The sequence below is a fragment of the Dasypus novemcinctus genome, chromosome 1, assembly GCF_030445035.2.
Source record: "Dasypus novemcinctus isolate mDasNov1 chromosome 1, mDasNov1.1.hap2, whole genome shotgun sequence".
Taxonomy (NCBI): Eukaryota; Metazoa; Chordata; class Mammalia; order Cingulata; family Dasypodidae; genus Dasypus; species Dasypus novemcinctus.
Window position 1 is genome coordinate 207,412,231 of NC_080673.1, and position 24,406 is coordinate 207,436,636.

Here is a 24,406-nt window from a genome sequence, read left to right on the forward strand (position 1 = left end):
CTTTGATTTCTTTTAGCAATGCATTGTGGTTTTCTGAATAAAGTGCTTTACATCCTTGGTTAAGTTTATTCCTAAATATTGATTCTTTTATTCGCTATTGTAAATGGAGGTTTTTTCCCCTGACTTACTCAGGTAGCTCATCACTAGTGCATAGAGACACTACAGATTTGGGGGTATTAATCTTGTATCTTGCCACTCTACTGAACTCATTTATTAGTTCTAGTAGCTTTGTTACAGATTTTTCAGGACTATCCAGGTATAGTTTCATATCATCTGTGAATAGTGAAAGTTTTATTTCTTCCTTTCTAATTTAGACATCTTTTATTTCTTTTTCTTGTCTGCTCTAGCTAGACCTCTAGCACTATATTGAACAGTGGTGACAATGGGCATCCATGTTTTTTTCTTGTCTTAATAAGAAAGCTTTCATTCCTTCACTATTGAGTATAATGTTAGCTGTGGGTTTTTCATGTATGTTCTTTATCATGTTCAGAAAGTTTCCTTCAGTTGCTATTTTTGGGATTATTTTTTTCAAGAAAAGGTTCTATACTCTGTCAAATGCCTTTTCTGTGTCAATCAAGATGATCAGGTAATTTTTCTTCCTTGATTTGTAATCTGATATATGATGCTGATTGATTTTCTTGTGTTGAACCACCCTTGCATGCTTGGTATAAAACCCACTTGATCATGACGAATAATTCTTTCAGGTTGTTGGATTTAGTTAGTATTTTTTTGTTGAGGATTTTTGCATCCATATTCATTAAGGAAACTGATTTGTAATTTTCCTTTTTTTTGTAATATCTTTATCTGGCTTTGGTATTAGGGTGATATTGACTTCATAGAATGAGTGTGGTCGTGTTCCTTTTTGTTCAATTTTTTTGAAAGATTATAAGAGTGGTATTAAATCTCCTTTGACTGCTTGGTAGAATTCACCTGTGAAGCCATCTGGTCCTGGGCTTTTCATGTTGGGGAATTGTTTGATGACTATTTCAATCTCCTTATTTGTGGTTTGTTGAGGTCTTTTGTTTCTGCTAGGGTCAGTATAAGCTGTTCATAATTTCCTAGTAATTTTTTTTTTAAGATTTTTTTTCTCTCCCCTTCCCCGCCCCCATTGTCTGCTCTGTGTGTCTATTTGCTGTGTGTTCTTCTGCATCCGCTTGCATTATCCGGCGGCACTAGGAAACTGCATCTCTTTTTTATTGTGTCATCTTGCTGCGTCAGCTCTCCATTTGTACAGTGCCACTCCTTTGTGGGCTGCGCTTTTTTTCACATGGGGCAGCTCTCCTCGCAGGGCACACTCCTTGCACGTGGGGCACCCCTACATGGAGGCACCCCTGCGTGGCATGGCACTCCTTGCACGCAGCAGCACTGCATGTGGGCCAGCTTACCACATGACTCAGGAGGCCCTGGGGATCGAACCCTGGATCCTCCATATGGTAAACAGACGCTCCATCAGTTGAGCCATGTCCGCTTCCCATTTCCTAGTAATTTGTTCACTTCTGTGTTGTCTAATTTCTTGGCATACAGTCGTTCATGGTATTCTCTTATGATCTTTTATTTCTGTGTACTCAATAGTAATGTCCCTGTTTTCCTTTCTGATTTTATTTGCAATTTCTCTTTTTTTCTTTGTGTCTAGGTAAGCACTGGTCAATTTTGTTAATCTTCTCAAAGAACCAATTTTGGTTTTGTTAATCCTCTCTATTGCTTTTATGTTCTCTCTCATTTATTTCTGCTCTGATTTTTATTATTTCATTCCTTCTGCTTGCTTTGGGAATAGTTTGCTGTTCCTTTTCTAGTTTCTCTAGCTGTGCAGTTAGGCCTTTGATTTTAGCTTTCTTTTTTAATGTAAGCATTGAAGGCTATAATTTTGCCTCTCAGCACTGCCTTCACTGTATCCCATGGGTTCTGATATGTTGTGTTCTTGTTTTCTGTTGCCGCCTTTCTCCACCCCTCCTCCCCTTCCAGCTCCCGCCGTCCTTCCCGCCAGTCCCGCCCATATTGCCAACCCACAATCTGCCCTCTTCCCCAGTAACTGCTTACCTCAGGTCTATCCATCAGCTTCAGCCTGTCCACAGCCGCCCCTTAGCCAGCCCTCCCTTCATCACGCCCCTCCCTCTACCCAACCCTATATAGCTAAGTGTACTTCCGTAATAAAGCAGACCTGTTCTTGCGCTCAAGCGGTCTCCGTGGTTTTTCCCCAACCGCGCGTCCCCCCACGCCTGGAGAACCGGTGCTTCCTCGTGGAGCACCCCCCGCCGGCGGTTCTGCAGGAGCTAGCCCCCCCGACTCTTGGGCCTGAGCGAGGACGAAACCCTCTCGCTCAGCTACAGTTTTCATTTGTCTCAAGATATTTATTGATTTCTCTTGCAATTAACTGCTTTGATCCACTGATAAAAGTGTGTCGTTTCACCTCCATGTATTTGTTAATTTTCCCTGTGTATTAGTCATCCAAAGGCATGCTGTTGCAAAATACCATAAATCAGTTGTTTTTTTTTTAAAGGGTATTTGTTTGGCATAGAAGCTTACAATTACCAGGTCATAAAACTTAAGTTATTTCCTTCACCAAAGTCTTTTGCCACATGTTGGAGCAAGATGTCTGCTGATGTCTGCCAGGGTTCAGGATTCCTGGGTTCCTTTCTTCCTGGGGCTTGCTTCTTTCCAGGCTCAGGTTTTGTCTCTTTCAAGGGCTTGCTTCTCTTTCCTCACAACCGAACTTCTCTCTTTGTGCTTACTTCCCGGGGCTCCAGCTCAAGACTCCAGCATCAAAACTCCAGTTCTGTCCTTTGCCATGTCTTTTATCTGTGACTCCCACCCACCAAGGGGTGGGGACTCAACACCCTACTGACATGACACCAAGAACAGACCAGTTTACAAACATAATCCATTATCTATTTTTGGAATTCATGAACCATATCAAACTGCTATACCCTTTTTCTGACTATTGTTGATTTCCGCCTTTCTTCCGCTATGATCAGAAGAAGTGCTTTGTATAATTTCCTTTTTTAATTTATTGAGATCTGTTTTGTGGCACAACATGTAGCCTATCCTGGATATGGATCCACGAACACTTGAGAAGAAGGTATATTATGCTGTTTGGGGGTGCAGTGTTCTATATATGTTTATTAGGTTTAGTATATTTATCGTATAATTCAGGCCCTCTGTTTCTTTATTGATCCTCTGCCCAAATGTACTATCTAATGATGAGAGTGGTGTATTGAAGTCCCCAACTATTTTTGTAGAGACATATATTTCTCCTTTCAGTTTTATGAGGGTTTACCTCGTGTAATTTGCGGAATCCTGGTTATGTGCATATATGTTTTTTATTGTTATTTCTTCCTTGTGAATTGCTCCTTTCATTAATATATAATGGCCTTCATTGTCTCTAACAACAGCTTTGCTTTTAAAGTCTATTTCATCTGATGTAAGTCTAGCTAGTCCAGCTTATTTTTTGGTACTATATGTATGGAATATCTTTTTCCAGCCTTTCACTTTCAATTTATTTGTATCCTTGGGTCTAAGGCAAGTCTCTTGTAGACGGCAGATAGATGACTTATGTTTTCTTATCCCTTTTGACAGTTTGTCTTTTTCCTGGGGAGAATTCAATGTTATTACTCTAATGAGTTCTTACTCATTTTGACCTTTGAGTTTTATCTGTTATATCTTATATTCATCAGTCTTTTAACATGTTTGGTTACTTTTACTGATATAATCTTTATTTCTAGACTCTCTTCTAAGCCTTTCTCTCCTGTCTTTTCTTTTCAGGCTGTAGCAATCCCTTTAGTATTTCCTGCAAAGCTGGTCTCTTGCTTACAGACTCTCCCAGTTTTTGTTTATCTGTGTGTAGCAGGTTGAGATTAGTTATGAATCCCAAAAACAATAACATTATATTTGTTAACTAATCTATTCCTTTGAGTATGATACCTTTTGATTGTATTAAATTATGTTGAGGGGCCTTTGATTTGATTACCTGTTAAGAATGCATTTAGGGCTTTTTGATTTGACTATGTCAGTAAAGTGTGAGTCCTATATTAGTCACCCAAAGGGGTGCTGATGCAAAATACCAGAAACTGATTGGTTTTTATAAAGGTGTAGGTTACTTCCCTCACCAAAGCCTATTTTCATGTGTTGGAGCAAGATGGCTGCTGACAGCTGTGAGGGTTCAGGCTTCCTGGGTTCCTTCCTTCCAGGGTCTTGCTTCTCTCTGGGTTCAAGGATCCTTCTTTCCTGGGTCTGGCTTCTCTTTCCTCTATGAGCTTACTTCCTGGGACTCCATCTTAAGGCTTCAGCATCAAACTCCAACATCAAAAACCCTCCAACTCTTTCTTTTGCCATGTCTTTTATCTGTGAGTCCCCACCCACGAAGGGGTGGGAACTTAATGCTCTAATGACATGGCCCAATCAAAGCTCCAATCATAGCTCAATCATGTCCAGGTACAGACCAGATTACAAACATAATCCAATATCTATTTTTGGAATTCATAACCATATCAAACTGCTACAAGTCCCTTGCTGTGCCTCATATAAATGGACACTCACAAAGACACACAGAAAAAGAGAGCTCTGTCATTTTAGATCCTGATATGTGACAGAGGAGGGAGATGACCCATTTTGCCTGATAACTTACAGCTTATATCAGAAAGCAGAGCAGCTGAACCTGCGTGGAGAAGCCCAAAGGGGAAGGCTGAAACCTCACAGAGCTCAGCAGCCATTGCGTGGCAATACACCGGGGTCAACAGTAACTAACTTTTCCAAAAGAGCGTCTCTGGTGATGCCTTGATTTGGCCTTGGAACTGTAAACTTTTACCCCAAAATAAATCCCTATTATAAAAGCCAAAAGCTTTCTGGTACTTTGCATCAGCACCTCTTTGGCAGACTAATACAATGAATATTCTAAACTTACTCTCATTTTTTGAAAGACAATCTTTCTAGATATAATATTCTTGGCTGGCAGTTTTTCTCTTACAGTATCTTTTTTTCTTTTAAAGATTGATTGATTGATTGATTGATTCCCCCTCCCTCCATTGTTTGCTCTCTCTATCCATTTGCTGTGTGTTCTTCTGTGTCTGCTTATATTCTCATTAGGTGGCTCTGGGAACCGATCCTGGGACCTTCCAGAGTGGAAGAGAGATGATCATTCTCTTGCGCCACTTCAGCTCCCTGGTCTGCTGCGTCTTAGTATCTCTCCTCTGTGTCTTTTTTTGTTGTGTCATCTTGCTGCGCCAGCTCTCTGCATGGCCCAGCACTCCTGTGTGGGGCAGCAATCCTGCGCAGGGTGGTACTCTGCAGGGGCCAGCACTCTGCGTGCCATGGGCCAGCTCACCACACAGGCCAGCTTGCCTTCACCAGGACCTCCTATATGGTAAATGGGAGCCCAATTGCTTGAGCCACATCCACTTCCCTCTTACAGTATCTTAACATACCATACCACTGTTTTCTTATCTACATGGTTTCTGAAAAGAAATCAGTGCTTAATCTTATTGGACATCCCTTGTATGTGATGAATTACTTTTGCTGCTCTCAGGATTCTTTATCTTTGGCATTTGACATTCTGATTAGTATGAGTCTTGGGATAGGTTTATTCAGATTTATTCAGAGGGGAGTACATTGTGCTTCTTGGACACAAATATCTATGTCTTTCAGTAGGGTTTTGAAATTTTCTACCATTATTTCCTCAGATATTCCTTCTGCCCATTTTCCCTTCTCCTGGGACACCCATGACACGTATGTTTCCATGTCTCTTGCTGTCATTTAGTTCCCTGAGACCCTGTTCAATTTTTTCCATTCCTTCCTTTATTTGTTCTTTTGTGTGTTCACTTTTGGAGGCCCTGCCTTCAAGCTTACTGATCCTTTCTTCTGCTTCTTTAAATAATCTGCTGTTAAATGCCTCCAATGTATTTTTAATTTCATTTATTACACCTTTTATTCATGTAAGGTCTGGTATTTTCTTTTTTTTTTTCTTTTTGATATTTTTCTATGTATGCTTTCAAATTCTTTGGGCTCACCCAGGGTCTTCTTAATAATCTTAAACTCTTTTGCCATCTCTTCGAATTTGTTAAGGAGATTTGAATGAACATTATGAATAGTTGTCTCAACTCCTTTATGTCATATGGAGGCTTAGCTTCTTCCTTTCACTAGACTATTCTTCCTGTTTGGGTTGTAATTTTTTGTTAGTATCTTGGCATCTGCTTTACTTGTATTTATTCTAAGCTCGATTTCTCCCTTTAATCTGAGGCTTTCTATTTGATTGTCTTTGTGCTACAGCCCCTCTTTGATACTTGGTTCAACTTAATTGGGAGCCTTATAGTGGCTCATGTTTAGTCGATCTGAATTTTTTCAGCTCCTTTCCATTTGTTTCTTGCCCTTTCTCCTTTGCTTATTGTGGAGGTTGAAGCTGCCTGCCTTGCTCCAGGAACCAATGAAGATTCTCCCACCATTCTCCCCTGCCGGGGGTAGGGATTGAGCTACAGCTGTCTGTAGTAATCCAAGATGTGCAGGCCAAGACCATCTGTAGGTGCCTGGAGTGACTGATGAAGCTCTACACCCCTTCCTCCCCTAATTGGGGTAGGTGCGGAGCTGCAAGTGTGGGCAGCAAACTATGCTGTGTAGGTCAAAACTGACTGCAGTTGCCCAGGTAGACTCATGAAGCACCAGCGCCTTCCTCCCCTGCTAGGGGCATGGTGAAACCTCAGGTGCCCAATAATCTAGTTTGTGCAGTTTGAAAGTGACTGCAGTTGCCCAGAGACCATGAGGGAGCACTGTCCCTCCTCCAGCTCTCTCAGGGGCAGGGATGGAGCCACAGATATGTCCAATAATCTAGTTCATGTGGGCTGAAAGCAGCTGCAGTTGCCCAGAGATGTTGAGGGAGCACTACCCCTCCCCGCTCTGGAGCAGGGATGGAGTCAAAGATGTGTCCTGTGGTCTAGTCTGCAGGTTGAAAGTGGCTGCAGTGCCTGAAGTGGCTGAGGGAGCATTATCCCTCCTCCCGCCCTGTCAGGGGCAGGGATAGAGACATAGGAGTGTCAAACATCTTGACCATGTAGGCTGAAAATGCCTACAGTTGCCTGGAGAGGCTGAGGGCACACTGTCCCTCCTCTGTCCTGTTTGGGGTGAGGATGACTGGAGGGACTGAAGAAACACTGCCCCCTCCTATCCTCTTGGGGGACAGGGATGGAGCCACAAGTGCCCAACAATCTAGCCTATGCCAAAAGTGACCACAGTTGCTCAGAGAGGCTGGTGAAGGTTCCCCCCAGCTTCCTCCCTGCCAGACGTGGGGCTGGAGCCCAGGCCAGGACAGCAATCAGACCTTGGTGGAAGGAAGCTGGTCCCTACTGCCATTGTGATTTTCAGTCAGCTCTGCTTTCCGTCAAGCCAGGGGTTAAAATGGAGGCTACCGGCCTCTTTCTGACTTGGGCAGGTTCAAGTTGTAGCTGTTCTAAGGATTAGACTTGAGCCAGTCGAATTTACTGATTAGTAGCTGAAGTTAGTACCTACCTGTTTCTTCCTCCCCCATTTTTGGAATATGGAACTTCCAATTCCAGCCAGGGAGTAGCTCCCAAGGCAGCTTGCACCACCAGCAGGGAATGGGCACTGGCCTCTGTAGCATGGAGTGCTCTACTCATGAATCTTCACTGCAGACGGGCAGTTTCTTTCTTCCATTCTGCCAGTGTTGCTGGATGCTCTTCTGGTCTCCTGGACTTGCTAAACAGATGATTCAGATAGCTCTGGGTGATGACTAACTGCACTGTAGAGTGAGCTGACTCTTGGGAGCTCCTTCCTCTGTTGCCGTCTTCTGTGGTTCTCCCCTCAAGTTTTGTTATGTAATAGTTTTCTGATTGTTTAATTCCAAATATCTTCTCATTTCTATTCTGATTCTTTTACCATTGAGTTGTGTTTGAGTCAAGGATGTTTTGGATTTTCCAAATGTTTGTGGACTTTCTAGATACTTTGTGTTCATTTCTAAATTAAATGCATGTGGTCAGAGCATGATCTGTATGTTAATTCTTTGATGGATCTTATAGTTGTGGCCATGCCCACAGTCACCTTTCATAGATGTAGTGCATAATGGAAGAGCATGTGGTCTGCAGCTATGGGGGACTGTGTACTCTGTACCTGGGGGACATGATGCTGTAGAGTTCTTCCCCTATGCATTCCAGCAAGACATGAGTGGGGATTCTGTTCTAGGAATTGGGGGGGTGGGGGGTGGGGCACAAATGTTCTTCCTTGGCAACACACCTAAGGCGGCCCTGACATTTATTCTCCAGTGAAATCCCATTTTCTCTTGAATGTTATAGAGGTTCAAATGCTGGAAGGGTAATTTGGATGGGCAGATCAGGAATGTTGGAGTGGGGAATCAGGCTGTTAAATGGGAAGGGAGTTGTGTTGCTCAGGGATCTGGGGCATCGTGACAGACAGGAAGACGGACGTGCTTTATGCTAGAGCTAGGAATTTAGGAGTTGTCAGCAATTTTCATTAGAGTCACTCTGGAATACTGGTTCTCTACACTGGGTGCACATTAGAATCCCCTGAGATCTTTGGAAACGCACCGATGCTAGGGCCTGCTACTGATCCACTAAATCAGAATCCCTGGGCTGGGTGGCCCAGGCATAGGCAGGATTTTTGAAGCTCCCAGGTTATTTTAATGTAGAGCCTGCATTGGCATCCACTGATTTAGGTGAAGAGTGTGGACAGAGAACAGAAGAAGCCCAGACCCAAACCCTGAAAAGCTGACATTGAGGGGTCAGAGAAAAGAGCTGCCAATGAGATTACAGCCAGAGAGTAAGATATCAGGAGAATGCAGTGTTATGGAGCTAACAAGAGAATGTTTGATGAAGCTCACAGAGCTGCAGCAAGTTAACAGAGTTACTACATTATAATATTCAAAATACCCTGTTTTCAGTACAAATGCAGTAATGTTCTATGAACTAGAACAAATGTACATCACTATTACGAGGCAGTAAGAATGTAGAGAAGCATGGGAAAAATAAAATTAATATAACCTATGGAGTATAGTCAACAGCATTACTGTAAGATTCTTACATCAAGATGTTAATAATAGGTATGAAAAAATATTATTTCATAATTTGTAACAAATGTTCCAAAACAATGTAGTGTGTTGGTGCAGGGATGTTGTATGGGAATTTCACACATGTGCATGATTGTTTTTTAAGTTCACAACTTCTCTACTAAAAATATGTTTTGAAAAATGTCCAGTTTTCAACAAAAACTTATGAAGTGTGCAAAGATACAAGGAAGCATGGCCCATTCACAGGAGAAATTAACAGAAACTTTCCCTGAAGAGGTGCAAACATTGGACTTACTGTACAAAAACTTTAAATCATCTGTCTTAAATATGCACAAGATTGCTCAAGGAAACCAGGGAAACAATGTATAAACAAATAGGAATATCATAAGGAGATAGAAATTTTTAAAAGATACCAAACAAAATTCCCAGAACTGATAAATACAATAGCTGAAGTGAAAGTTTCAGTAGGGGTTTCCAATGGTAGATTTGAACAGGCAGAAGAAAGAATCAGTGCACTTGAAGATAGGTCAATTGAAAGTATGCAGTCTGAGGAATAAAAATTAAAAAGAATGAAGAAAAATGAACAGAGCCTAAGAGACCTGTAGGAAAACATTGAGAATACTAAGATATACATTATGGGAATTCCAGAAGGCAATGAGAAAGTGGCAGAAATAATATTTTAAGAATAATGCCTGAAAACTACTTAAATCTTATAAAAAACATGAATCTACACATCTAAGAAGCTTAAAGAACTCCTAAAAGGATAAACAGAAGGAGATCCACACTGAGCTACATTGTAATAAAACTGCCAAAAGACAAAGTACATTTATGTAATCTAAAGTATTTTTTAAAAATTTAAAAATTATTAAAAAATATATTAAAAAAAGAATGAAGACATTCTCAGGCAAAAGCTAAGGGAGCTCATTACTGGAAATCTGCCCTATAAAAATGCTAAAGGGCATTCTTCAGGCTGAAATGAAAGGAAATTAGACAGTAGCTCTAAGCCATATGAAGAAATAACACTGTTAAAGGTAGCTACATAGATAAATATGAAAAATAATGTTATTATATTATATTTTTATTTGTAACTTCTTTTTCCTATATGATTTAAAAGGCAAATACATAGAACAATAATTATAAATATATGTTAATGGATCCACAATAATATAAAGATGTAATCTAAAACAATGATGATATAGAGAGGGAAGGACAGAGATGTGTGCAAGCAGAGTATGCACTTTTGAAACTAGGTTGATATTATTCCCACTAGGTTGTTATAAGCTCACAATGTAAATTGTAATCTCCTAGATAGCCACAAAGAAAGCAACTGATAATATACAAAAAGGAAAAAAAGGAATAAAAATTATACACAACAAAAAATAAACTAAACTTAAAAAAAAATTTTATTTTTGAAATTGTTTATTTTTAAAAAGACATTTTTTTTTTTTTTTTTTTAAAGATTTATTTATTTATTTAATTTCCCCCCTTCCCCTGGTTGTCTGTTCTTGGTGTCTATTTGCTGCATCTTGTTTCTTTGTCCGCTTCTGTTGTCATCAGCGGCACGGGAAGTGTGGGCGGCGCCATTCCTGGGCAGGCTGCACTTTCTTTTCGCGCTGGGCGGCTCTCCTCACGGGCGCACTCCTTGCGCGTGGGGCTCCCCCACGCGGGGGACACCCTTGCGTGGCACGGCACTCCTTGCGCGCATCAGCACTGCGCATGGCCAGCTCCACACGGGTCAAGGAGGCCCGGGGTTTGAACCGCGGACCTCCCATATGGTAGACGGACGCCCTAACCACTGGGCCAAAGTCCGTTTCCCTAAAAAGACATTTTCATCTCCCTAAAATAAAACCTCATAACATTTAAACAGTTACTCCTCATTTTTGCCTCTCCAGCACCTGAAAACCACTAATCTGCTTTATGTTCTATTGATTTAGGTATTCTTGGTGTTTCATATAAGTGGAATCATACCATTTATGATTTTATATCTGGCTTCTTGCATTTGGCAAAATATATTTTCAAGATTTCAAAAATATTTTGCAACTTGATATAGCTGGTGGTTGCACAAAATTGTGAATGTATTAAAATGTCATTGAATTGTACACTGTACAATAATTTTATGTGAATATCACCCCTATAAAAGGTTTTAAAAAATAATAATCATATTCCAATGTTAACTTCTGAAATTATGCCAGGAAACCATGATTCAAATGTTGGATTTGTTTAAACTAATTGTACATTTTTAAGTATTCTCTCTGTTTACACCACTGTGTGGTAATTCACATGCATTGGATTAGATTTCTCTACCTTAAATCACAAGCAGAGGCAAACCTCGCCCAGAGTGAGGAGCTGTCAAGTCCAGTAGTTGTCTGTTAACAGATCTTAAAGCCTTCAGGCAAGATGAGTGATAAGCCGGACTTGTCCAAAGTGGAGAAGTTCAACAGGTCAAGACTGAAGAAAACTAACACTGAAGAAAAAAATACTGTCCCATCAAAGGAAACTATCCAGCAGAAGAAAGAATGTGTTCAAACATCATAAAATGGGGATCTCCTTGCTAGAGCAAATTTCAGCATTGTCTGGGTGTCTTTGCTATAGGATTGTTTTTTTGTAAACTAATGTGTTTGTAGAGAATTTAGGCATCGTCTATCTTCTCATCCATACTCACTAGTTAAGGGGTCTGGGATAGGCAATACTCCATTACCCTCATTTTAAAACTCCCTGTATTGGGAAGTGGACTTGGCCCAGTGGATAGGGCATCAGTCTACCACATGAGAGGTCCGCGGTTCAAACCCTGGGCCTCCTTGATCTGTGTGGAGCTGGCCCATGCACAGTGCTGATGCGCACAAGGAGTGCCCTGCCATGCATGGGTGTCTCTGCGTAAAGGAGGCCCACACGCAAGGAGTGTACCCCATAAGGAGAGCCACCCAGCACGAAGGAAAGTGCAGCCTGCCCAAGAATGGCACCGCACATGTGGAGAGCTGACACACAAGGTGACAACAAAAAGAAATACAGATTCCCATGCCGCTGACAACAACAGAATCGGACAAAGAACACACAGCAAAACTGGACATAAAGAGCAGACAACGGGGGGGTTAGCATGGGAAGGGGAGAGAAATAAATAAAAAATAAATCTTTAAAAAAACACAAAAAACCTCCCTGTATTAGTCATGTATTAGTCAGTGTTCTCTAGGGAAACAGAATCAACAAGGGCTATCTGTCGATAATAAGAGATTTATCAGAATCTCTCATGCAGCCGTGAGGATGCACAAGTCCAGGTTCCACAGGCAGGCTGTAACCAGGAGTTCTGATGAAAGTCCAGTGAAGACTCTTGACAAGTTCTGGGAGATGTTGGCTGTCTAAAGACCAGTTGGGAAATTCTCTCTCAGTGCTGGAATCACTTCCCCTTTTAAGGGATTCAACTGATTGGGTTAAGTGTCACTCACTGCTGATGGCACTCTCCCTGATTGATGTAATTAAAACCAGCTATCTATGATTTACCACTGCAGTAAAGTCAATGGTGACTAAAGTCCACAAATGCCCTTATATTACAGTTAGCCCAGTGGTTACTTGACCAAACAACTGGTCACAATTACCTGGCCGAGTTGACACAATAGCCTAACCATCACACTCTCATAGGTGCAAAAATCCCAGATGGCTGATGCTATCAGTAATCTCACCATTGATGATCTTGGTGTATGTAGTCCTTGTGCTCCCTTCAAGTTAGGTCACTTTTTTTTTTCAATCCCCCCCCACCTTGCGGCTTTTTGTGTGCCATCTGCTCTCTGTGTCCATTTGCTGTATGTTCTTCTGTGTCTGTATTTATTTTATTTTATTTTATTTTTTTAAATTCTTTTTTTTTTTTTTTTAAGATTTATTTATTTATTTAATTTCCCCCCTTCCCCTGGTTGTCTGTTCTTGGTGTCTATTTGCTGCGTCTTGTTTCTTTGTCCGCTTCTGTTGTCGTCAGCGGCACGGGAAGTGTGGGCGGCGCCGTTCCTGGGCAGGCTGCTCTTTCTTTTCACGCTGGGCGGCTTTTCCTCACGGGCGCACTCCTTGCGCGTGGGGCTCCCCCACGCGGGGGACACCCTTGCGTGGCACGGCACTCCTTGCGCGCATCAGCACTGCGCATGGCCAGCTCCACACCGGTCAAGGAGGCCCGGGGTTTGAACCGCGGACCTCCCATATGGTAGACGGACACCCTAACCACTGGGCCAAAGTCCGTTTCCCTTATTTTATTTTTATTTCCCCTTCTTCCCTTGCGGCTTGCTTGCTGTCTGCTCTTTATGTCCATTCACTGCAGGCTCTTCTGTGTTCTCGCTTGTCTCTCTTCTTTTTGGTTGCATCACTTTGCTGAGTCAGCCCACTGCAGCATCTGTGGGCTGGGCAGCGCTCCGTGGCACGCAGGCGAACCTGCTTTCACAAGGAGGCCCCAGGATGTGACCCGCGGCCTCCCATGTGGTATATAGGAGCTCATCTGATTGAGCTACAGCCGCTTCCTTGAGTTAGGTCACTTTTTTTATATATATATATATATTTATTTATTTATTTTTTAATATTACATTCAAGAAATATGAGGTCCCCATATATCACCCCCCCCTTAACCCCACTGCTCGCCCCATAACAATAATCTCCTCCATCATCATGAGACATTCATTACATTTGGTGAATACTTCTCTGAGCACTGCTGCACCTCATGGTCAATGGTCCACATCATAGCCCACACTCTCCCACATTCCACCCAGTGGCCATGGGAGGACATACAATGTCCAGTAACTGTCCCTGCAGCACCACCCAGGACAACTCCAAGTCATGAAAATGCCCCCACATCCCATCTCTTCCTCCCATTCCCTACCCCCAGCAGCCACCATGGCCGCTTTCTCCACACCAATGCCACATTTTCTTCAATTACTAATCACAATAGTTCATGAATAGAATATCAGTAAGTCCACTCTAATCCATACTCTATTCCTCAATCCTGTGGACTTGGAATGGTTGTGTCCATTCCACATCTATATCAAGAGAGACGTTAGATTCCACATGGATGCTGGATGCAATCCTCCTGCTTTCAGTTGTAGGGACTCTTGGCTCCCTGGTGTGGTGGTTGGCCTTCAAATCCATGTTAGCTGAGTGGAGTAAGTCCAATAAACCAGAGTGTAGGAGCTGAAGTCTGTTGAGGCTCAGGGTCTGCCTATCACATGGTCAGTTCAGAGATTCAGGTCCCCTGGGTATATATTAAACCCCAGCACCAACTACAGTTCCGGTAAAAGTAACAAGAGAGGCTTGTGAACAAAGATCACATCTGAGTCCAGCTCCATCACACAGAAACACAAACTCCAAAGTAGGGCCAACTAACATGGCACTGAACTCCATCTGCCATGACCATAGAACCTGTGGGTCTCTTTAGCCCTCAGAAGAACCAATACACAGGGTTGTATCTACTTTATCTGTCTCTGGGACTCTGCTGAGGTGTGCATAAGGGCAACCCCTCTGATAACCTCCCAGCTCCTTTTGGAGACTCATAGCCATATAAACTCATTTGTCCTTTCCATTTCCCCCTTTGATTCAGGTCAAAAAGCATTTTTAATTCCTGGTATTATATGTAGATTGAGATATTCTGCTGGTCCAAGTTGACCCTTTTATTCAAGGTCATTTTCTAGTTACATCATCAGCTGGTACTTGGTAGTAATCCCTCGGCACCAGGGAGGCTCATCCCCGGGAGTCATGTCCCACACTGGGGAGAAGGCAATACATTTACATGCTGAGTTTGGCTTTGAGACTGGCCACATTTGAGCAACACGGAGGCTCTCAGGAGGGAACTCTTAGGCACCCTGCAGCTCTAGGCCTTGTTCTTATTTCAGGTGCACAGGCTCACATGCATAGTCATTAGTATCAAGGGCTCATTGTTGGACCATCATTCTTTTTTGGTCTTTGCCGTTGCACTTGGGGGATTGTTGCTGTTCCTTTAGGGTCTGTGATAGAGCTCCCCTGGCTAGGAACTCAGCACTCCCTCAGTTGTTATTTTTAATTGTATCCACTATGAAAATATCCCAGCATTTTTATGTACCCTGGATATATGCCCTGTAGAACTCCCTGCCAACCATGTGTCCCCTGTCAATAACATCCCACACCGGTATTCCTCCACTGCCATTATTGAACCTCTCTGTGATCCAAAACTTCTTGAAAAGTGAAGCCCAATATATTACCAGGTTCCATTAATAGTAAAATGGAATATAGTGATGAGTTTAAAGGTGAGATATAGAATACATATTAATTTAGAAAAATTAAGTTAAAAATAAATTGGGGTATCAAAAAATTTAAAAATGCAAAAGCTTTGTTTTTGATGTTTTGCCTTCTATCACTGCAATAAGTATTGTCCTGTATGCAAATTGGCAAGGCAACTACTTCCATCTTTTCCTCAGTGTCTATGTCCTATCTTTTTCTTTTCTTTTTTCTAATTATTAAGCTTATCTTCACAAAAGTTTTAGATCACAGTAATTCATATATACAATATACAGTATTCCCACATATCCAACATAAAACCTTTTCCTCTCCACAGCAATAATCTTTTTACATATTCATACTATATTTACTGAAACTGATGTATAGATATTGAGACAATAGCTTTCAAACAAGGTAACATTTGTGTTTACATTATAGTTTATATTTTAGATTATACAATTTTCTAAATTTTTAGTTATCTTATGTTTTACATTATGATTTACATTTTAGCCTATCAGCCCCTATATATTTTTGGTGTAATTTTACATGTCTTATATTCATCCTTGAGTATTCTATTGCCCACACAGTTCCATAATTTTCAGGAAGTTGCATGCCTAGCGACTTCTCACAGTTTATTTTCATTTCAAATGTAGCAGTAAAATAATAATTTTTAAAAAAGTCACAAGTAGAATCTTATTTCCAATATTGTGTGAAGTATCTTTAGCTCCCATATAGACAATGGAATGAATTTGGGAGGAATTAGTATTATGACACCTGATAGAGTTTATTATGAATCTTCCTTTTGGAGTAGTATGCTCAAGTTACAGCATTTATTATGAGGACTGTATCCAGCTGAAAATAAGCATTTGAAATGTTAAAATGTGAATATTGCATTTCAAAATAAGTGTTTGAAATGTAAAAATATTAAAATTCAGGGATTTATATTGGTGATATTTTATTTTTACTTTATAGTTAAATGTTCTGCAAGACTTTCATCCATTACCCAAGATAATTTTGGAATATAGGCAGGTAAGTTACTCTTTTTTTTTTTTTCTGGCAGATAAATTGGTAATGAAGGGGAAATTCCTTCCTCACTGAAATAACCCTGACATTGTTCTAAGGCAGGGGTTCTTAATCTTTTTTGTTCCATGGACCCCTTTGCCATTCAGATGAAAACCACAGACCCTTTGCTAAGTCCACACTATATTGTTTATTATTTAACAAATATATCACACCCTCACCAACATGGCCCCAAAAGAATAATGTGTTTTTGAATTTCAATTCAAGCTCACAGACCCCTTATTAAGAACCCCTGTGGGTGTATATACTTTTGAGATAAATGTGGGCCACACTGAGTGAGTTATTTTGTAAAGAGGCTTTGGTACCACATATGTGTATTGTTTGCTTCCCGTGACCTCTATGTTAGCATTGCCTCCTTGTACTCTGACATGATTTTACTCAAGTCTAATCAGCCCTGTTCTGCATTGGGAATCCAGGAGTCATGGATGGGAGAGGGCTAGTAAAAATTCAGAAGGAAACACTTGGCAAGTCTTTACTATGTGACTTAGTAGGGAGTAAACTTCGCTCCGTGTGGCATTCAGAGGACTCAGAGCCTCCGCTCCTCCCTCTTTCCAGCCTGGCCGAAGCACTCTGCACAGTGCTCTGTGGTCTTGCATGAACCTTTACTCGTGACTGCTGATATGCCCCCTTTCCTCCTCTCTTCGTGTACCTCCTTTTACTTCAGACACCCTCTTATTCGTGAACGTAGATAGCTTTTCCCATTTCCCTACCATTGGGGCTATTATCAACTCAACTGCTGGCCTGCTCTGTCTTGTTGGAAAGCGTGCTGGTACCAATTGGCTCTTTCTCCCTGAAGTGGCTCAAGAATTGAAAGAGAACTGCAAGGGGACACCTGCAGTGGAAAGTGGATGTTCAGGAACTCTTATCTTTGCAACTTTTCTGTAAATCTAAAATATTCCAAAATTTAAAATTATTTAAAAGGACATAGGGGTGGCATCTTTTCCTGTGGGTCAGTTATTGAATGCTGGGCACCATCTGAGGTCATTTCAGGGCCTCCCGGAGTCATCTAAGGTGATACCCAGGGTATCTACCCAGCACTGTATGAGACACTGCTCAGCAGCTTGTATCTATGTCAGTAGTTCAAAGGAAAAAAAAAGGATTACCCTTGTTTTTGTAATTTAGGTTCACAAGATCAAGTCAACCTTTGTAGATGGATTGCTAGCATGCATGAAAAAGGTAACAAGAAAATAATACTGTGATTAAGAATATAGTTAACCTAGGAGCTCAGATACAAGCATACTTTAAAAAATATTTTAGTAAATCATGAAATCTAGTATTTTTGAATATAGAAACCATGATTTTGTGGTTTAGTTCACAGATGAGGAAACTGAGGCAGAGAAGATCTGTGACCTGTTCCAGGGTACACAGTGACAGAGCTGTCCACCAGCTACTTGAGACGGCGTGAAGGCCTCTCTCCTTGTTGCAGTTCCTCCTGGGCCAGGGAATAGCTTCCCTCCACCTCTGTCCCTGAGCGTGCTTCAGGAGTTTTGTAATCCCTACCCATTTCAGGGTTGGGAGTTTGGGACTAGCAACCTGTGACCTCTGTGGGAGTGTAGCAAGTGGATACTGTAGGCGAAGAACTGGAGGGACTGAGCATGTTCTTGATTCATCCTCTCACTGTTCAGAGTTTAAAATAATTCCTCTTGATCTATAAAGGGCTTCATTTCCTCTTCGTGGAATCAAACTGGAACTGTGACGGGGAGACTTTCAGCCAAGCATCCTGTAAGTTAGCTTTGTTTTTTTCAATGCCAATTTCCTTGCCTCACAATTGAAGTTTTGCCTAGATGTGTGTCTACCTGTGCACTTCTGATTCAAAGCTATCCATTTATAAAAGAGACCACTATATCTTATAAAGTATATTTTATTTTGTTCATTCATCAGCTCATATTTATTTAGCACCCGCTATGTCTTAGGAGCGTAGTGGGGGAACAAGACACACGCGCCTCACCCTCCGGAAGCACATGCAAGGGGTTCCCCATGTGCGGACAACCACACACTCCGGCACGGCCGAGGGCACAGCTCCCGCCCACTCCCCGGTCTTTGTTTTCAGGGTTGTGCTGGACAGATGGCTTCTAACTCCCAGAAGTGGGCTAAAATATCTTATGATTTGGTGACCCCACCCTCCATTTTTCTACTGAAGACTTTTTCTGATGAAAAAAGCTATAAATGCCCTTGAATTTTTATGATGTAGCTGTAATAGTACTTAAAAACTATCGACTGTTTTTAAAGAGGTCTATATTTTTTAACTAAAAGAGATGATTTTCTCATTCCAATACATTCCCTAAATACAGAAAAGAAATCTAAGGAAATTAGTCTAAATCTGCTGCTACTCTACCATGTGGAACTGACTGAGGTTAATATTTTGCCATCTGTTCTTCTGGACTTTTTGCTATGCACATGTATTTATAAAATACTATTATTTCTACAGAAATTAAACCATACTGTTTTATATTAATGCTTTTTAAAATTTCATTTAATATCTCTTGATATCATTATGCATCAATAAATGTGAATCTGAACCTATATTTAGATTTAAATATGTGAATAATTTAAACATATACCACATAATATATACATATGAATTCTGAAACTGATACTGCCCTTCAGTTAATTTCTCAGCAACTGTGCCTGCTGCACCTCTTCTCTTCAACAAGGAGTGATTTAGAGATTCCACAGGAAAAATTCACTTTTCATGGAGGCCCTTGCTTTTTTGTCTGTAGGAGATTTTAAGTTCCTTCTATTATTTTTACAGAATTATATTTTGCTGTGCTTCAGTCTTTTCCAGAAATTTCCAGTGGTTCTGGATTGTGTGTATCAGTTCTTTCAACTTTTCAGTGATGCTGTAGTTTTACTTATTTATTTTTCTGTTATTTCAATTAAATCTTTTGGCAGAAGAAGATGCAAACAGAATGTGTATGTTCAGCCATCTTTAACTGCAAGTTGACATCATCATTTTAATAGCTGTATTCAATTCTCTTCATCGTCCCTATTGATGGTTCTTGAGATCATTTTCAGTTTTAATTATTTTATACAGAAATGCACTAAACATACTTGTATGCACAGTTTTGGTATATTTTCCTGATGATTTCCATAGAATAAATTCGTAGGAGTAGAAAACGCTGAGTCAAAAGATATGCACATTTTTCAGTTTTTTGTTATACGTTGCCAGATGTCCTCCAGAATAAATAATTATTTTACATTCCTACCACAGAGTATGTGAAATGCTTGTTTCCTAACACCTTTGCCAATATTTTCCTTTTGGCTGCTATTTCCTGACTTGATTGGTTTGGCATCTCTTTTTAATATCTAGTCATTTAAAAACTATGTGAGGTTGGGAAGCAGATGAGGCGCAAGCAATTGGGCTCCCATCTACCATATAGGAGGTCCAGGGTTCGATACCCAGGGCCCCCTGGTGGAAGGCAAGCTGGCCCATGTGGGGAGCTGGGCCATGCGAAGCACTGCCCCAAGCAGGAGTGCTGGCCCACGCGGAGAACTGACACAGCAAGATGACACAGCAAAAAGAGACACAGAGGCGAGACAATACAAGACACAGCAGACCAGGCAGCTGAGGTGGCACAAGAGAAGGATCGCCTCTCTCCCACTCTGGAAGGTCCAAGGATCAGTTCCTGGAGCTGCCCAATGGGAATACAAGCAGATACAGAAGATCACATAGCAAATGAACACAGAGCAGACAATGGAGGGAGGGGGAGAAATAAATAATAAATCTTTAGAAAAACAAACTATATGAGGTTGACCTTAAAAAAGAAGTTTCTCTGAATTGCCCATTCGTTATCATTTGTCCATTTTTCTGGAGGATGTTCCTTTTTCCCTATTGATATGGAAAGTCTCCTTACATAACAAAGATTAACTCTTTTTTAAACGTTGAATTCATTTTTCTCCATTTTTCTTTTGCCTTTTTTTTTTTTTTTGAGGTATCGGGGATTGGGGGCTGAACTAGGACCTTGTATGTGGGAAGCCAGTGCCACACTGGCTTCCCTGAGTTGGGTTTTTGGTTTGTTTTGCTTGTTGTTTGTTTTTGTTTTTTCAGGAGGTATTAGGAACCTAACCTGGGACCTCCCATTGTAGGAGGCAAGAGCTCAACCACTTAAGCCACATCTGCTCCCAAAAATATCTTAAAAAAGAAGAATGAAGTTGGAGGTCTCTCACTTTCTAATTTTAAAGCATATTATTTAGCTACCGTGGTAAAAACAGCATGGTACTGTCATAAAGATAGACATATTGACCAGTGAAATCAAATTGAGAATTCAGAAAAAGGCCTTCACATCTACAGTCAAGTGCTTTTTGACAAGGCTATCAAACCCACCTAGTTGGGTCAGACAATCTGTTCAACAAATTGTGCTGGAAGAACAGGATATCCACTACTAAAAGAAAGAAGGAGGGCCCCTGTATCACACCTTAATAAAAAATTAACTTAAAATAGCTCAAGAACCTAACTATGAAAGCTAGAACCACAAAGTTCCTAGAAGAAAATGTAGGGAAACATCTTCAAGACCCTGTGGTAGATGGTGGCTTCTTAAACCTTACATCCAAACTAAGCAATGAAAGGAAAAATAGATAAGTGGGACCTCCTCAGAATTACACACTTTTGTGCTTCAAATGATTTTGTTAGAAGGGTGAAAAGGCATCCTACTCAGTGGGACAAAATTTTCCAAAACCACATATCCACTAAGGTTTTTATCTCCATGTTAAATAAAGAGCTCATACAACTCAATGATAAAAAGACAAGCAGCCCAGTTAAAAAGTGAGCAAAATCAAGTCATTCCCTATTTAAAATCTTCCCATCCTGGTTAGACTAAAATCCAAACACATTACACTGGTCTACAGAATCTTGCCGGGCCTGTTCCTCCGCTGCCCTTCTGACCACACCTGGCACCTCTCTTCCTCTTGCTTATTTTGCTTGGGCCACACTGGCCCTCTCCTGTGACTCCTCAGGTTTTCCCACGGTTGTTTCCTTCTCTTGTTCAGATGGAAGCTTAAATGTCATTTCCTCGGGAAGACCTTTTCTGACCATTCAACTAGTTACTCTCTAGTGCAGCTCAAGTTTTATATTCATCATAGCACAGCATTTTCTTTATTTGTATTTTGTCCCACACCTAGAAATGTAAGCCATATGAGAATAGGGACGTTGTCTGCTGTGTTCCCTGTCTGTCTATTTCTCCTTTCAGTTCTGTCACTTTTTTGGTTTCATGTAATTTGAAGCTCTTTTATTACATGCAAACACAATTAGAATTAATGTGTCTTCTTAGGGAATTGGCATACTTATCATTATGTAACATCCCTGATAGTTTTCTTTGCTCTTAAGTCTACTTTGTCTGAAGGTAAAATAGCTATTTGTTTGCTTTTGATTTATGTTGGTATGGTGTATCTTTTCCATCCTTTAAAACTTTTTTTTAACTTTTATTTTTTATGTTACAACAGTTGAAGTATTACAAAAAATCATTCAATACTGAGTTCCCACATACCACTCCCTCACACTAAGTTTTCCCCATTATTAACTATTTTGTGTTACTGTGGTACCTTTGTTACAATTGATGAAACAAGAAGCATATTATTTTAATTATACCATTAATTATCCTCCATAGTTCACATGAGGTTTCACATTTTGTGATATACAGCTTTATGAGTTTTTAAAAATTTTTATTCTGGTAACAGATATACAACCTAAAGTTTCCCATTTTATCTGCTTTCAGTTATACAGTTCACTGGTGTTAATTACTTCACAATGTTGAGCCATCACCATCCATTATCAAACCTTTTTGTCACCCCAAACACAAACCTCCCTATCAATTAAGCATTAATTCCCCATTCCTAGCCCCTGGTAGCCTGTATTCTGATTTCTTTTTTTTTTTTCTTTTAAGATTACTTTTATTTATTTATTTCTCCCCACCCCCTCATTGTTTGCACTTGCTATGTCTGTTCATCTTCCTTCTTTCTTTAGCAGGCACTGGGAACCAAACCCAGACCTCCTATGTGGGAGGGAGGCACCTAATTGCCTGAGACACCTCCATTCCCTGCTTTATTGTGTCTCTCATTATGTTTTTTCTTCTTGACTCTCTCTTTTTTTTTTTTTTTTTTTAAAGATTTATTTATTTATTTAATTTCCCCCCCCTCCCCTGGTTGTCTGTTCTTGGTGTCTATTTTGCTGCGTCTTGTTTTCTTTGTCCGCTTCTGTTGTCTTCAGCGCAGGGGAAGTGTGGGCGGCGCCATTCCTGGCAGGCTGCACTTTCTTTTCACGCTGGGCGGCTCTCCTCACGGGCGCACTCCTTGTGCGTGGAGCTCCCCCACGCGGGGGACACCCTTGCGTGGCACGGCACTCCTTGCGCGCATCAGCACTGCGCATGGGCCAGCTCCACACGGGTCAAGGAGGCCCGGGGTTTGAACCGCGGACCTCCCATATGGTAGACGGACGCCCTAACCACTGGGCCAAAGTCCGTTTCCCTCTTCTTGTCTCTTGATGCATCATCCTTGTTGCATCAGTTTGCCTCACCCTGCCCATCATGTCAGCATGTTTGTCTTTAGGAGGCACTGGGAACTGTTGCTCCCTGCTTTGTTGTGTCCTCTTGTTATGTTTTTCTTCTTGCATCTCTTGTGTCAGCTTGCTGTGCCTGCCTGTCACACCAGCTTGCTGTCTTCTTTAGGAGACACCGGGAACTGAACCCAGGACCTCCCATGCAGTAAGTGGAAGCTCAACTGCTTGAGCTGCATCTTCTTCCATTGTATTCTAATTTCTGACTATCATGTTATCATCTCGGTTTACTGAAGTTTTCCTCAAGTATTGCTTTAATGACATCCCATAAATTATAATATATTGTATATTTATTTCCATTCATTCAAAAATGTTCTAGTACTCTTTTATGTCTTCTTTGAGCTATAGGTTGTATTAGAAGTTTTAAATTTAGTTTCCAAATATTTTGTGAGTTTCCAGACCTTTTATTGATTTCAAATTTAATTCCTCTGTTGTCAGAGAGTATACTTTGCATGACTTGTGTCCTTTTACATTTATTCAGACATTTATGGCTCAGAAGATGTTCTATCTTGGTAAATGTGGTGCGCTTGAAAAGAATGTGTTTTCTGCTCTTGTCAGGTGGAATGTTCTGTAAGTGCGATCAAGTTGGTTGATAGTATTGTCCCAGTCTGCAATATCTTTGCTGATTTTCTGTCTGATTGTCCCAGTCAATTTTGAGAGAGCAAAAATGAAAGATCCAACCATAATTGTGGAATTTTCTGTTTCTATAGCCGTTCTTTCTCTGTCACCTTTTAGTTCTTGCTTCATATATTTTGAAGTTCTGTTATTAGGGGCCAAAATGTTTAATCCTAAACTGTATGTCCTCCTGATTAATTATTCATTTATTTTTATGAAATGACCTTCTTTATCTTGGGTCATATTCTTTTTTTTTTTTTTTTTTTTGGCTTTTTAAAGGGTGTTTATTTGAGGTAGAAGCTTACAGTTCCAGGCCCTAAAGAGTCCAACTCAAGGTACCATAAAAGGTACTTTCTCACCCAAAGTCATTGGTCACGTGTTGAAGCAAAACATCGGTCGATGTCTGCGAGGGTTCAAGCCTTCCTCTTCCCTCTTAAGGCTCTGTGGGTAACATTCTTGACTCTTGACTAAGTTTGCTAAAAGCTACTGGGAGCAATATACTAAAAATGGGTTGGCTTTTATAATGGAAATTTATTAGGCTAAAGGCTTACAGTTCTGAGGCTGTGAAAATGGCTAAATCAAGGCATGATCACAGATGCTGTATCACCACAGGTTGGCTGCTGATGGTAGTGGCAAGACGCACTGCAGCTCTGCCTCTCCTCCAGGTCTCACTGCTTCCCATTCTGGCTGCTCCTTCTGGGCTCTCTCTTCCAGGTTCTCTCTGATCTCCTGGGTTCCTTCTCTCCATCACTGCAGCTTTTTCTCTCTGTGTCTCTGCACATTTCTTCTGTTTATGAAGAACTCTGGCCGGAAGACCAAAACCCTGCCTGGGTCACACCTCACTGAAGTGATCCAATCAAAGCCCCCCCCCCCCCCGAATCCAATCAAATCAAAGGGTCCCACAACCACTGGAATGGATTAGCTTTAAT

General features: G+C 41.0%; 1 protein-coding gene across 1 annotated transcript in view; it reads left to right on the forward strand.

Annotated features, from left to right (window-relative positions):
• Positions 1-24,406, forward strand: part of POLN (DNA polymerase nu) — a 266,632-nt gene that overhangs the window by 70,678 nt on the left and 171,548 nt on the right. Inside the window, exons 12-14 of the mRNA XM_058301524.1 lie at positions 16,208-16,264; positions 17,438-17,491; positions 17,972-18,037. Of these exons, the coding sequence (XP_058157507.1) occupies positions 16,208-16,264; positions 17,438-17,491; positions 17,972-18,037 (177 nt within the window). The remainder of the gene's footprint in view (positions 1-16,207; positions 16,265-17,437; positions 17,492-17,971; positions 18,038-24,406) is intronic.